Source organism: Alligator mississippiensis, chromosome 6, assembly GCF_030867095.1.
Source record: "Alligator mississippiensis isolate rAllMis1 chromosome 6, rAllMis1, whole genome shotgun sequence".
NCBI lineage: Eukaryota > Metazoa > Chordata > Crocodylia > Alligatoridae > Alligator > Alligator mississippiensis.
The window spans coordinates 11031323-11046749 of record NC_081829.1 but is presented as its reverse complement, the minus strand read 5'-3'; the positions used below and the strand labels follow the sequence as shown (position 1 = coordinate 11046749).

Below are 15427 nucleotides of genomic sequence, written 5' to 3'. Positions count from 1 at the left end.
ACGTGGCTGCCGTTACAGAATCCTCTTCCCTGAGCTATGTGCTGATACACCCTACCCTGTGCATGTGAGAGTTTGATGCTTTGAAAAAGATTCATCGTAGCCAGCTCAGTGAGTGGGTGCAGTCAACCAATATATCCAATAGGAAACACTGGGGATAGGGAAATGTCTTAAGTCCTGCCTCTCTTCAGGATTTAGGCACCGGGCTCAGGGCTATAAGGAGGTATCTACATCTAGGCATACATTCTGAGCAGCACCGTGTTGGACCAAGGCAACCAAAATGGACTTAAGCACTTAACTCCTTTCATGGATTTAGTCCTATAGGCTGCTTGTACATGCCATAGTGGTTTACTTTGGCGTAACTCTCCCTAAATAGAAGCGGTAAGTTTTTAAAAACCCCATTTCAATTTAGACCGATGTAAGCCCCTGTGAGGGCAAGCTGCCAGTGGGCTGAGCAGTCCCTGAGCTGCAGGGAGGGCCTCCGCAGCAGCAGCAACACCCCCGAGTGACACCCGCTTGAAGGCACCCAGCCCAGGCAGTCCCGGGGGAAGCATCGCAGCCATGGAGGGAAGCACCAGGCCACCCACAACCGCAGTGTTGTATCAGTGTCCCCAGGCTGAAAAACGGTGGTGGGGCACTTTGAACTAAAGTTCGTTGAGAGTACAAGAGCACTTTTTTACACAAGCACTTTCTAGAGTACAGCTGTACTTTTAAAATAATAGCAGAAGGTGATTTTAACTGGAAAAAAAATAGCAGTTCTTTCAAAATGATGAAGTTGTAATGTATGTACCAGGTGAGTTTTAGTTTCAAAGAAAACAAAAGAGCTTTATGCACAATCATTAGCCAATTTAGATAAACTGAATAGATTTGTAAGCGAGACAAACCCACATGTACAATTTACAATATATCCATACTCAGGGAGAATTATTGATCCCTTGAGAGGCAGAATGCATATATTGTATCAAGTTGAATTCAAGAGGGAAGAAAAAAGCCTAGTTAATCAATGTATAGTGAAAAACAGCTGGAGTGATTACAGTATAGCAAGAAAACAGCTGGAGCTACTGTATTACCGTACAATAAGAAAACAGCTGGAGTAATCATAGCACACTAAAACACAGCTGGAGCAATTACAGTTAAAAAATAAACCATTGGGATGTCAAGTTGGGTGCACCAACGTCAGGCAGGTTCACGCGAGGGCTTAGAGAAAGGCTCTCAAGGATTGAGGTAAGTGAAAAAAAGGTTGGTCCACACTCTTACGTTAAGCTAGAAAAATAAAGCTCAAAAGCTCTGGGTTCAAATCATTGCTCTGCCATTGAAGCTGTGACTGCATGCAAATTAAACCCACTATTATCAGCCACACAGTCAAATCCCTAGTGATTACCAGCTTTTCCAGGTGAATTGCTAACTCTTGATGCTGAGAACTGTCTCAGAGATTAATTACCTTGTAACCTCTTGCTGTAAGCTCTTACCATTCAGCTGCAATGTTCAACACTGTTCAGCAATCAGGTCATTGCTTTATGATTATGCTGAACTTACTCTATTCTTACTTAGTCAACTCAGTGGTACTTGACAGGTGAACTTCAGAAGGCCTGGGATCAGAGGGGCACACAATGCCAGGATGCGCCTTCTTCTAACTCCATCTGTGCTGCACTTCACTTGGGGCCTTTCCCTGCACTAGTAACTCTTGAGTGCCTTGTTCACTGAGCCCATGTTCCTGTAAGTCCTTTCACAGGACTAAACAGGGCCCACCATGCAACTGCAGAAGTAACCAGGACCGTGCAGCAAGTGCTCTCAGGAATGTCACATGGACTGCCCTACTGTCCCCTGCCCTACACGGTTTTTTATGTCCTGCTCTCCTAAGCACAATGCTCTCCATCTGCACAGTACAGAAGGGGGGGTCTCATACAACAGAAACCATCATTCATGCAGTGAATGCCGGCAGCATGCTGCCAGTGAAGATAGCAAAGTAGCCCTTTCAGACATCTGAGTTATTACAGTTTGTGTGGGAGATGATAATTGGGTAGCGAGAAGGGAGTTGGTATATTATAAGCATAATGAGTCATTAGTGGAAGTTACCTTACGCAGACTCTCCTGGGACAGTACATCTCCTGTGGCTGGCACCTGAAATACTGTACCAGTTCCACTTCATTAGAACACAGTTGTCTTGTATTTCATGTCACATTATCTAGATCTTCAGAGCTCAAGATTAACTTTGTAGGGCCACGCTGTCCTGCTAATCCCTGCCCAGCGCAGCATGCAAGAGAAGGAAAATGTATGCTGGATGTCAGCAGAGGCTTCCTCATCTATTAAGCTGTGTCGCAGGGAAGTGGCAGAAACCCAGCCATGTGGGGCATTTAAAAGCGGACCAGGCAAAGCACTGGAGAATACAGTGCAGGAACCTAGGGAGAAGCCCTGGCCATATTAAAATCAGTGGTAAAACAGGATTACATTCCTCCTTTCTTCCAGTAGGCAGCGGTTCGGGGATGTTCAACATCAGGGTTATCCAACTGCTGAGTGGTCACGGACCACAACATGTACAAGAATGGTGGCATAAAGCAGACGCTGGAAGAGGGAGGGAGAGCCTTGAGACCACGGCAGCCTAGGGAAGAGCATGGTGGTAGTAGTAGGAGCAGGCAAGATAACAGTCAGCGGGAGAGGTACCCGAATCCATGCAAAGGGAGCAGAGGAAAGGCATGGGAGCGTGCACAATGCCAATTAGACAGCCCTGATCTACATCATGGAGACTCAATGTAGCCCTCAACCATACTGCTAAATAGGACAGAGGCCCCAGCTAGATCCTGGCTGTATGGGGGCCAGGAAGCAGAGATTCTACCATGGGACAGCTTAACTGCTACTGGTTACAACCACCTGCTGCGAGTGGAAAGTTTGTCTAATGTTCGCTATAACCCAGCACTCCAGAAAAGCCCCAATATGGGAATGAGGACTTCTCGGGAGGCCAAGACTAATTATGTCAAACACATAAGGCAAGGCTATCCAGGGGCACAGATAGGTCCAGAACTCCAGTACAGCCTGGTGTTTTGAGCCAGAGGCTTTGCAAAGAGGGTCTGGTTGTCGTTCGGGTTGCAACATCTTTGTGGACAACCACTACCCAAGCCATAGCTCTGTGCTGCCCAGAGGGAAAGGGAGGGGAAAAGGCTGTTTTGTCGTAAGCTTTGAGCAGCGGAGCAGGCGTGTTTCACGTCCCCATTTGTTGCAAATACCACTGCTAAAAAAAAACCGAGCTACAGGAGAGCAGGAGCAGTGTTAGCATGGTTCACTCAGTTAGGTCTCTGGTGATCCAGATCAGCAGAACCTGAGGAACTTGTTATAAGTGCTCTGAGGACGGGGTGTGAAGATGGGAAGAATAGACACCACCTCCATGCATGCCTCCCACTGGGTGATTAATGGCACCTTTTTGTCAGAAGCGACCCGCTTTCTTGGAAATGTGGTTGTGACGGATGCTGGATAAACAGCATGGTGAACCTCAGGGTCATGCCTGGCTTGGGATAGGGCCAGGAATGACAGGAGAGAAACTGCACAGATGCTTTGAGGGAAAACAGATAACAAACAGCCCAGGCCTGCTGCTCTCTCATCAACATGCGCGTGTCATCCAGAGAAGAGTGGGGAGCTCATTCAGATGGTGCAAAACTGCACGTACGTGCACTTATTCCAGGCAGAAATAATCGGGAGACTAAACAAAGCCAATATCAGAGGCAGGTTGACCTCTGGCTCTTTATCGCTGTTAATAACTACTTCACGGAGGCATTGCAAGGCTTAATTAATCACTGCTTAAGATCCTCAGATGAAAGACACTACCTAAGTGCGAGGTATTAATTATTTTAATTATTATTGTTGTTGTAAGGCTTTGATTCCATAACAACAGATGAACAAAGAACGGGAACATCTTTTGCTGAGGAAAATTCTAGTTGACAAAGGTAAATGCTACAAAAATAGAAATCCCACTGGAGAATTAAAACTGCTGCCTGGCACGTGAGTTCAGGGAAGGTGGGAATCTAGGGAAGGATGGAGGTCTCAGCCCTGCCAGTCTATGAGAGCCACAGAGAAACTAGTTATGTTCCTACACAAGTAAGGACAGAAGCTAATCCTAAATCAGGTTAAGTGCTAGATAAAGCCCTCTGCTCTGACCTCTGAGGCTCCTGTGCTCTGCATGCAGCTGCCTTACCTGAAAGTACGCCAAGCCAAAAGAACTAGGATTGCAGTGGAGTGGATACGTCTGAGCCAATATATGATGCTTGTCTTCCTAGCAAGGCGCTTAGCTATGGACTCCCCTCCCAGGCTTTGCTCCCACTACGAGGCACGGTAAACAAGAAGCCACTCAGCAGCACACTCGCAAATGCTAAATCAGGCTCCACCATGTACCCATCTCTCACAGTGTTTTTATACCTTGTGTGTAAAGGCCCAAACCCCACAGGTCAGCTCCTCCCCACTTAAAAAAGAAATAAAACACTTACACTGGATAAACAGGTGAAGAATTGCAGCAGGGCTTGGTGCTCCTGCTACTTTAAGAGAAGGCAGACTGCAGGTGGAAATCTGCAGGTGCTGCAAGAGGCAATCAGGGGTCACACAACTCAGAAGGGGACTGGGCTACCAGGATATAAGCCCAGGGCCTGAGCTGGGGCAGTGGTCTGATCCTGGCAGCCAAGATGTCAAGAACTCCTGAACAGCAGGGCTACACTGAAGCCAGGCTCCTGGCAAACACCTAAGCTGGGCTAAGGAGACTGGTGGTCTGGGGACTGAGACAAGGGACATAGGTGGTCTAAGCTGCCCCAGGATTAGAGTCAAGACCCAAAAGACAGGGGCCAAGGCCAAAGAGTAGGACCATAGCTGAAGGGCCATGAGAGCAACAAGAATCAGGGACCTGTAGCCCACAAGGGATGAGAGGCAGAGTCAGCAACTTGTAGCCCAGGAGGCTTAGCAGGGCCAGGAGGGGCCAAAGGTCAAGGGAGGACCACTGCCAGAGACCAAAGGGTCAGAGGCCCGCAGCCCAAAGTAGGGTGGAGTCAGACCTAGGGACCCAGTGCCTCAGAAAAGGCAGGATCCAAGTCAGGGACCCAAGGGTGCATCTGGGAGTAACCAAGGTGGGTGAAATGCCCAGATATGTGTACAGAGAGACAGCTCAATAGCAAATAGTGACATCTGCAAGGCATGGGCATGGTATAAGGGGTGGTTGCAGCTTAGTAATTAGACCTTAAGGCAGAAAACAGAGAGACCCGAGCTCAGGAACATGAGCTCAAGCTTGGGAAGCAATGGGGCAGCCTCCCTTTATCTAAAAGATAAATACATCAAGGCATGGAAGGAGAGCAAAGGGGTAATTACCCAGAAACAGTGAAGTTGATAAGGGCCAAGGGGACTCCGGGGGCACCATGGCCATCGCTGAACTTGAACCCAGTTACAAGTTCAGCGTGGTCATCTCTGAACTTGAACCCAGTTTTGAATCTATCCAAAAGCTATGGATGGTACTAGGAGACTTCAATTTTCCAGACATCTGCTGGAAGAACAATGCAGCCAAACATAAAATGTCAGGCCAGTTCCAAAATTGTGTGAAGATAACCTTCTCGTCCAGAAAGTGGAGGAAACAACTGGGGGATCATCTATCTTGGATCTTATCCTGGCCAGCAGGGAAGACCTGGTGGAAGATGTGAAGGTGATGGGAAGACCTGGTGAAGGATATGAAGGTGATGGGTAACACGGGAGGAAGCAATCACAGTATGACAGAATTCCAGATCCTGAGACAAGGAAAGCATGAGGTCAGCAACATTTGGATGCTAGATTTGAAGAAGGTGGATTTCATCCAATTCAAGGACTAATAGGCATGGTGACATGGGAGGACAGATTTAAGGATAAAGGAAGGCTGGGAGCTTCTAAGGGGCACAGTATTGGAAACCCAACAAGAAACTGTCCTGACAGTTGGAAGCACAAGAAAAATGGCTGCACAAGCAGCTTCTAAAATGTCTCAAATGCAAAAGGAAAGCATACAGGTAATGGAAGAATGGGCAGGTCACCAAGGAAGCATACCAGCAAATAGCAAGAATCTGCAGGGACAAAAATCAGGAAGGCAAAGATAAAGAACAAGCTGCACCTGGCAAAGGAGGTTACGGACAAAAAGAAGAGGTTCCATAAATATATTGGCCAGAAAAGGACCAAGGAAGCTGTGGTCTGTTAACAAGTCAGGGGGACCTCCTAACTGATACAAAGAAGACAGAGCTACTCAATAGCTACTTTGCCTCAGTCTTCACAAAAAAAAAGGTAAACTGCCAGACACCTCAGAGGGATTATCTGGATAAAGAGGGGGCAAGCTGAGGGAGGAGATAACAAAAGAGATGGTAAGAGAGCTTTTGTTAGGTCTGAATGATTTCCAAGTCAGCAGGGCCAGATGAGCTTCATCTCAGGATCCTGAAGGAACTGGCAGAGGAGATATTGGAGCCCTTTGCAATGATCTTCATAAAGTCGTAGGAGATGGGCCAGGTACCAGAGGACTGGAAAAGGGCCAGCGTAGTGCTCCTCTTTAAAAAAGGCAAGAAGCAGGACCCAGGGAACTACAGACCGGTTAACCTCACCTCAATACCTGGGAAGTTACTGGAGCATATCCTAAGGAAGGTGATTTGCAAGCATTTGGAGAAGGAAAGGTTGATTGCAAGCAGCCAGACTGGATCTATGAAAAACAAATCATGTCAAACAAAACAGATCTCCTTCTCTGACAAAGTAACTACTTGGGTCATGGTGTGGATATAGTGTAACTGGATTTCAGCAAGACTTTTTGGCTAGGGATGTGAAAGGTTAAATGGTTAACTGTTTAACTGATAAGCCCAATGATAAACTGGTTAATTTACCAGTTATTGTTTAGTTTGGGGTTAAGGTGCAGTCTGACCGGGAAGAGGGAGAAGGCGCTCCAGCAGGAACCAAAAGGTGGCAGGGCAGGAGAGACGAATATAGGGAGCAGGGGAGAGGGAGGGTGAAGACTGAAGCGAACTAGTACTAGTTCCCTAGTACTGAAGGGAACTAGTTTATGAGGTTAAGGGGGAAAACAGCAAAAATCCTAATGACTCATCAATTAAGCAATTAGCTGCTTGTTCACAGGTGCTCCCTCCCTCCCTCCCTCCCAGCAAGGGGCTTCACTAGGGTGCCCTTGTATGGCTGGGGGTGCCACCACCTCCTTCTCCCCCCTCTACCAAGGGGCCCCAGGAACCCTTCCAGCAGCAGCTAGATCTGAGCTGCTGTGTTATGGGTTAACCATTGAGCTAATATAGAGGAGGTTAAACAAATAATTTTTCAACAATATTTACATTCCTACTTTTGACAAGGTCCCACACGACCTTCTCAAACAAATTGGAAAAATATGGGCTGGACACAATCTAAGGTAGATAGATAATTGGCTCGATAGCCACAAGCAAAAGGTAATTATTACCAGGTCCATGTCAGAGTGGGAGAAGGTTTGAGTGAAGTCCCACAGGGGCCTGTCCTCAGCCCAGTGCTGTTCAATGCGTTGATTAATGAATTAGATGCAGGCATGGAAAACTTCTTGAACAAGATTGTGGATGACAAAACTGGGATGGAGTGTGAACATGTTGGAGGATGCAAGCACAATTCAGAAGGATCTCAACAGATTGGAAAGCTGGGCTGAAGCTAACAGGATGAAATTTAGTGCAGACAAATGCAATATGTTACACCTCAAAATCAAAAACACAAATATAAAATTAGCAATGTCCGCCTGGATGGCAACACTATGGAAAAGGACTTGGGAGTCTTGGTAGACCACAAACTCACTATGAGTTTTCAGTGTGATGCAGCTGCACAAAAGGCAGATGTGGTTTTGGACTGCATCTACAGAAGCATTGGGTGCAAGACATGCGAGGTGATGGTGACTGGTTAGGCCTCATCTGGAGTGCAGTTCTTGGCTCCACATTTTAAAAGGATGTGGAAAAGCTAGAGAGGCTCCAGAGGTGGGCAACAAAGATGTTCAAAGGCTTGGATGGCAAGTCCTATGGAAGAGAGTCTGCAGGAGCTAGGCATGTTCAGCTTGCAGAAAAGGCACCTAAGAGGGGACATGATAGCAGTCTTCAAATACTTGAATTTGAAGGGCTGCCATAAAGAAGAGGGAAAATACCTTTTTTTTTTTGCTGCTAACTGGCAGACAGCAGTGTCAACTTAGGGCTTTTTGGAGCTAATCAACAGCTCAGCTGGTAATGTCTCTCTATTCCTCCATTTTTTAAGAGAGTTTGAACTATTAAAAAAGCTGTTTTCTCATGGGGTGATAAATGCTGATCTGGCCCTCCATTTGAAATCTCTTGTGAGCATACATTGACAACATTTTATAGAAGCAGGACATCAGCCGCCATGGTTCCCCTGCTTTACCTGTGGCAGCTTAGGGCGGTGGGTCTATGTTGTGTCAAGGTTGATGGTATTCTTATGTAGAGTTTAGATTATGGTTGTATGGGACGATTTTGATAGGGTTGATTCTGCCTCAGGCAGGGGGTTGGACTAGATGACCTCTGGAGGTCCCTTCTAGCCCTACTTCTCTATGACTCTGTGACTAAGTCCCAAATCTGAACCTCTAAGCAGGCAAATGCTATCTGGAATGGAGCAATCCAATACAGCAGCTGGTTCAAACAGGAACAGAAAAGAGAGAAGTGATGAATGGGGACAGCAGAGAAGGGAAGGAGGGAAGAAAAGGGGTCTGCTCAAACCAGGGGTTACGTGTATGCATAAGAGTTCCCTCATCAGGGAGCCATAGCTACAGCCTGGAATGCCGTGGGACATGGCTGCCCGGCACTGGCACTTCTTATAGTGCCCTATGCCCCCTCATCAGGATGAATTTTCCTCAAGGAGAGGGTGTGGGGAAAGAAATATACATTGTATATTTAACCAAAAGCCAGTTCAAGCAGAAACGCATAGCTATCACCTAGCCCCACAGCCTGCAGAGGGACTGACTGAGCACATGTGTGGCTTACTGCGGGGATTTCAGGACTCCTCTTGCAACCTCTGATCCTTTTCCTTCAGCCTCCTATTGTCTGTATCTCCATATATGTCCTACCGTCACTCTATCAATCCTTGACATTTCTACAGCCCCAGCTGCCATCACCTTCCCCCTCCCCTCATACACTTGACTCAGCATGGAGCTCACTTGTCTCCCTGACTGCTCCCTGTTCTTCATCTCTGGACACAGTCATGGAGCTTTCTCCAAGACTCCACTACCGTGGGCCAGCTGCCCACTCCCAGAAGTGCCTTCTGCAGCACTTCCAGAGCCACTTCGTTAGCAGCAGTTGCTGTGGGTGGCATTCACATTACCTCCACTGTGTGAATTCTCAGCCTTCTTGAAGAAGAGAGCTCCATCCCGACATGCTGGGTTCAGGGAACAGGGCTGCACTACCCTCCCCCAGCTTCCCAGCTGCTACTCCAGTCTAAAGGTTCAAATAATAACCCCGAGCTCTCATAAGTGCTTTTCCTCAGCAGATTTCAAAGCCAAAGAAGTTGGTATCCTTATTCCTATTTTGCCAGAGGGAAAATTTGAGGTTCATGGGGTACAGTGGCTTCAATAGTGACTCCACCCCCACATTACCACTTGTGCTGTGTGTGGCAGGGTCAATGGATCCACGGACATGCTGACCCAGTGTCCCTTCCCTGGACTGCCCCAGCCTGGCCCAAAACAGAGGAGCAGTGCATACACTCCTTTATGGCTGCTCTGGTAACTCTCCTGCGCTGCCCCAGGGGCAGAGGGGACAGCTCTCCTGCCATAGCACCCTGGAGTCCATTTGCCAAGCAGGCATGAGGCACTTACCATCCTCATCTGTCTGGAATATCATCTCCTTCCCTTCCTTGCGTCCCTCAGGGTTGGACAGGATGAGCTTCACATGAATGTTCTTGTAAGGCAGCAGGTTCTTAACGGTGTAGCGGTTGACACTGCGCTCCATCTTCATGCATTCCCGGAAGGTCTGGTTGTGGCTGCTGCCCACAAAGTAGCGGTAGCACAGCGAGACTGTATAGGTGTGGCAGCGGGTCAGGTTGTAGCCCAGTGGCTCCCACTGCAGCGTCAGCTGCCTGGATTGGATCTCTGAGAAGGCGAGCCCTTTGGGTGCCCGCATGGGCTCTGTAATGGAGAGCATGTAAAAAAACACAGGAAACCATAAAATCAGGAGGAGAGCACAGCAAAGCAAGTAAAATGAGTTTAGTGAGTCTCAGTTTTGTACCTACTGAAAATCAGTACACTACTACTCATGAGAGCCTAAGTCTAGAACAGCTCAACTTTTTTTGACTGTGTGGGGGAAGATGAATGAACCATGAATCTCTGACATGAGGCTAGATATGTGGGTTGGATCTGGCCATGTGTGCCAGATAGGGCTTGCAGACCAATCCCATGCACTGGGTCTGGGGCTGCAGACTGATCTGGCAGGTGAAACCATGTCATTGGACCTGGGGGGCTCCCATGGATCCAGAAATTTGGCAGTAGAAAGTGGCAGCATTAATTGCCACAGGTCTGATAGCACCACTGGTCTAGAAACAGGTGAGTTCTCAGGACCAGCAGCATTGAGCCACCACCATCTATGCTAAGGCCCCTTTACATTACTCTGGTCAATGTAAAGGAAACTTAGGCCTTACAATAGATTAGATTGAGCAATGTCACTGACACAGGGGAGAAGGGAGAAGAAAGAAAAAAGGAGAAAAAAAAGGAAGGAGGAGGAAAAAAAATGTAGTGTTCTGGGATGGCAGGACAGATTCACGTGCACTCTCAAATGGCCTTGCTGTCAGCTGCACTCCCTTGCTTATTTGATGCTGCCTCCTATGTTCTTCAAAATCAAAGATCACCAGCATTTAGAAGTTGGACAGTAGAAAAGTTTTCATCACCCTTAATAATGGTTGTGAGGGAATGCCCTGTTACAGCATGCATCCATCCCCTACCTTTCCTGCTGCAGACACAAATCAACTAAAAGTGCACCAAATTCCATACCCAGTGACTCCAGACTATTTGCCCCAAAAATGGCAGGTAGTGAGGGGAGATTGCATTTCCTGTCACATGAACAAGATCACAGTCCTATGGACAGTGGTCCTACATAGATCCCTAGGTGAACACTTGGCCCAGCTGAAGTCACAGAGTGAAGCTAGCCATTTTACTTACACACAACCAACTCCAAGATTATTTGAGGTGAAAGCTCTTTGGAGCAGAGACCATTCTTTTGTTGTGTATTTGTACAGCACCTGGCACAATGGGGTAATAATCCATGACAGGGGATGCTAAGCATTAATACAATAACAAACCACCATGTGTAACTATATTTTCGTGCACACCACGCACTCCCCAAATAAGACGCACCCCTTGTTTTTTTAAGGCAGAACACAGAATTTCCACTCCCCCCTGGTCCCCAGAGTCACAGCCAACTGTGTGACACAGGGCAAGTCCTCCTGGAAGCACAGTGTCCAGGAGTGTGGCATCCCCGAAAACAGTCTGGATGAGGCAGCAGGAACTGCCCAGTGTGGCAGAAGAGCAACACAGCTAAGCCCGAAACTCTTGCAAGGGCAGTAAAACTATTACTTCTTCACTGTAAATAGTTCTTTATATAAGTCCCTGTAAATAATAAAGTACTCTTTCTATGCCACAAACTTCATCGAGATACTACAGACTTCATGTAGCAACTCATGTCCCTTGAGCTAAATCCATTGCTCCTTCAAGCACAAACTACAGTGCTCAACCAACAGCGATGGCTGCGAGATGGTTAACACAGGACTCCACTGTTCTGTTTGCTGGGCTTCAACCCCCATGGTAGTCATTATAACACGGTGTCTGTACATGTCTATTCCAGTACAGAAAAATCAGATTCCTCACTTTAGACACTCAGCCCAATTTTGGAGGGTTAATTTTTGCAGGGAAAGATGCATATCATATGCAAATAAATATGGTATTTGTGTAGCCTTGGATAATCGTTTCATCTCATCTGAAATTTGGAAATAAAAACCCTCCCTTAAGTGCTGTGAGTCTTTGCCTCTTCCTGTTTACAAAGCACTACGAGATCCTCTGCTGGAGGGAACCAGAGAAAGCTGCTAAACATTAATTTTCATGGCTGCCTTAACACCACCAGCACCAAGATCTCACCAGCCAAGCCAGGTTCTGTACCATATGTCAACATTTATATCAATGCAAGGGAAGGGGGGAAGCAAAAGCTTCCAGGGCAGGAGATTTATGCTTTACTGTTGTACAAAGTACAAAGGAAAGGACAGTCAAACCTAAAACACTCTTTGAAGGGACCTGCTCCAGGGAGCCGTGTGTCATCACAGAATCCCAGTTTTTCAAAGCAGAGTTAAGTCCAGAGTTCAACTGCGCATCCAAACAAGAGCCAGAAGCCTTCTTCAGATCACTCCTCAATCACTGCTTTCCCCAGGTCAAGTTGCATCCAGGATCTCGAGGGGCTTCATCATTTTCTTCAGGTCAGTGCCCTGCATAATCGTACTCTGGAGAAAGTGAACCAGGGGGTACTCTTCCTTTCTCCTCATCTATGAAGAGCTCCCACCAAATGCCAGCTGCTTCCTTTTAAGAGGTCCCTGCTTTTCATGCAGTGAGTGGGCAGGACGGGGAAGCGGGATTGATTAATGATGCACAGCACACAGGAAGGGCTTTCCATGTGGGCTCAAACCAATAAATGTAATAGGCCTGCATGACAGGAGCCCTCACCTTTTCATCAAGCAAGTGTCAGGCTCTTGAAAGGACAGACTGAGCAGAGTCATTGGGGAGTGGTTTAATTAGTTAACATAATTGGCATCAATAGAAGATGCCTGATTCAATGAGGAGCCAAGCTCCTTTGCCAAGAGCAAATATGCAGTTCATTTGTCTCCACAGCAAAGAATTCCCCTGGATTCTTAAAAAATGATGCTAAAGTGGCAGGGATTACACTAGTGAGATAGGGGCAGGACTAACTTATTCCTAATGGCACAGGGACACAGTGGGAAGAGGAGCCTTTGACTGCAGGGAGGAAACAGTTCTTCCACAAAGGTGAAAGCAACTGTGAGATGGGGTATCACAGGCAGAAGCATCAACCTGGAAAGCAAAGAAATTACTATCCTACTTCATGGGCTCATCAAGGCCCACTGAAGTCCATAGGAGTTCTTTCAACAGCTGAGTTGAGTTTTGGATCTGGTCACATTTGGTTCTCATTAGAAGCACCTGGATTATTATTGTGACACCTTAAACCCTACATGTAGGAATTGCCTTGGATCTGTCAGGACTGTCATCTGTGCTGTCAGCTAGACTCCAAGGATAGAAGTCTATGTTTTGGGGCCGGGTTTTCACAATGACTCAGCATGCCGTGCTGATGTATAGGGGAACATCTGCCAAAGCATCAGGGTCCCACTTCCTGACACAATTATGCCAAAACACAGCCTGGCCATCCCAGCACTGCAGTCAAGAGCGGGCTCAGCTTGCCAGACAAACTGACACCCAGGGCTGCACGTGCAGATTTCAAGCCACCCCTTTTGTTCTGAATTTACAGCCCCAAAAGAACATAGCTATATAGGGACACCTCCATCTGCATGTCCCAGTGTACTGAGCATGTGCCTGGATATATCTACAGAAACAGAGTTCACAGTCCTGTTTTCTTAACATCCCACCTGCTCTGCAAGGGATATCTGACCCTCTGGGGTAAATGCCATTGCAACAATGACTTCCAGTAAGACAGGCAGGAAGAATTATAAAAGGCACCATATCTTCAGTGCCCAGTTCCACTCCCTGTCCTGGTCTTGGGGGAGAGATTCCCTGCCCCACTCCCAGAAGTCAGAGGCAGCATGATGAGCAGAGGCAACTGGATTAGCTGAGCCACTCTAGGGAATGACAAGCTCGTGTACGCCTTGCCCCAGTAGGGGATGGGCAGATGCTGTCATATTTAAAGGACACATTTGTGAGCTGCAACTGAGCTGAGTGATAAGATACAGCGTGTTTCTCCAGGATTAAAGCAAGCCCAGCTGGCCTCATTTTTATCAGGCACAAGGTCAACTGGCAGATGCCTTGGAGCACGCCTCCTAGGCAGTCACTGCCCTGAGACGTGCAGCCAGGAGGGCCCTCTGGCTGCACTGACAGATAAAGGGGACTGGAGTCCTTACATTTCCCATGCTGCAGAGACAGGATGTGCAGCCTTGTTTGTTGCTGCAATAGGCCAGTTGCAACACACAGGTGAGAATCCCAGGGCTACTGGTAGACTGACTCCAAAGGGACTGCACCACAGAGCAATCTGGCCTGGTCAGCTGTGTGGAAATTGTTGCAGAATATAAAACCAAGTGCTGAATCTCTGCTAGGGAAAGAGTATTGCCCCTGCTGCCCTGGTCTGGTGTCTGGGTTCATTTCCCTCCCACAGTTATGAGAGCAAAGGCCCAGCTCCAGACTTATGTAAGTCTGTAGGCATTGGATCTATCAAGTTAGCCAACCCAGACTCTGCTTGGCTGACCTGGGAAAAGCCTCCCTGAGTTCGTCTCAGCTTAAAGATGCTCTTTGTAGATCAATACCTCCTCAAGGAACTAAGGCAGAACCCTTGTAAACTCATTTAAGTGGTGAGTGAGCCCAGATGAGGATCGTCAGGACTGGCAGAGGAGACAGAGTTGCATAGTATCCCTGCCACACCACCTGCATCAAATGCACAGTGTTGTCTGGATCAGATGAGGGCTCTGCCAACTCTCAGGCAGGCATGCGGGGGCTTTCCAGGGTGCAGAGCAGGTGAGCAGTGCAGACGGAGATCAGCCCATGTGGCTTCCTCAGGGCCTCATTAACGCCACCCCAATCCGTTCCCCCGAGGCTGAAAGCCGAGCGGCAGTGAAGTGCCAGTGGGGTGGCAGCTTCTTTCCTGATCAAAGCCCGCATGTTCCAGCCAGCCCAGAGTGCCAGCCTGCCTGGTGGGAACAGCTGAGCTGGAAAGGTTTCTGTCTCCCCAGTCTTCCTGTGTTGTAATGAGCCCTGGGGAAGAGATGATGCAAGCGAACAAGCAAAGACACCTGCTTGGATGGCACATCGGAGACAGATGTGCAGGCTAGTTTGGAATCACTGCCCTGGGAGGAGAGCGAAGAAGGGGTGAGTCAGTTCCCTGCCTTGTCATTAATAGGCCTGATTATTATGGAGGGGCTTTATCACCACCATCACTCTCAAAGACTGTGACTCACTCGCTGCTCTCGGGCTGGAGCCTACAAGCACCGACAGTTGCTGAGAGTGGTCTCAATGCAGCAAACAAGACTGTACAATAAAAAGAGAAGTGTTTGAGGTTCATGTATTTCATAAGCCAGGCATGCAGGGGGATGAGTAAGAAAGGATATAAGCACTGGGCCTAACACTAAATGCTTGCAAGATTTACGGAAAGACACAACCTCCCAGTGTTCAGGCAACATTAAGGTTGCAGAGTTGAGCACTCAAAAGGCAAGTTATAGGAATGCATGCCTCAACCAATGC

At 47.7% G+C, this 15427-nt stretch overlaps 1 protein-coding gene across 4 annotated transcripts in view; it reads right to left on the bottom strand.

The window, feature by feature from the left end:
- The window catches only part of PTPRU (protein tyrosine phosphatase receptor type U), a 312312-nt gene that overhangs the window by 133995 nt on the left and 162890 nt on the right, over nucleotides 1-15427 (bottom strand). For all 4 annotated transcript variants that reach the window (XM_059729643.1, XM_059729641.1, XM_059729642.1 and 1 more), the window contains one exon: nucleotides 9794-10102. In XM_059729643.1, coding sequence (XP_059585626.1) covers nucleotides 9794-10102 — 309 coding nt within the window. The remainder of the gene's footprint in view (nucleotides 1-9793; nucleotides 10103-15427) is intronic.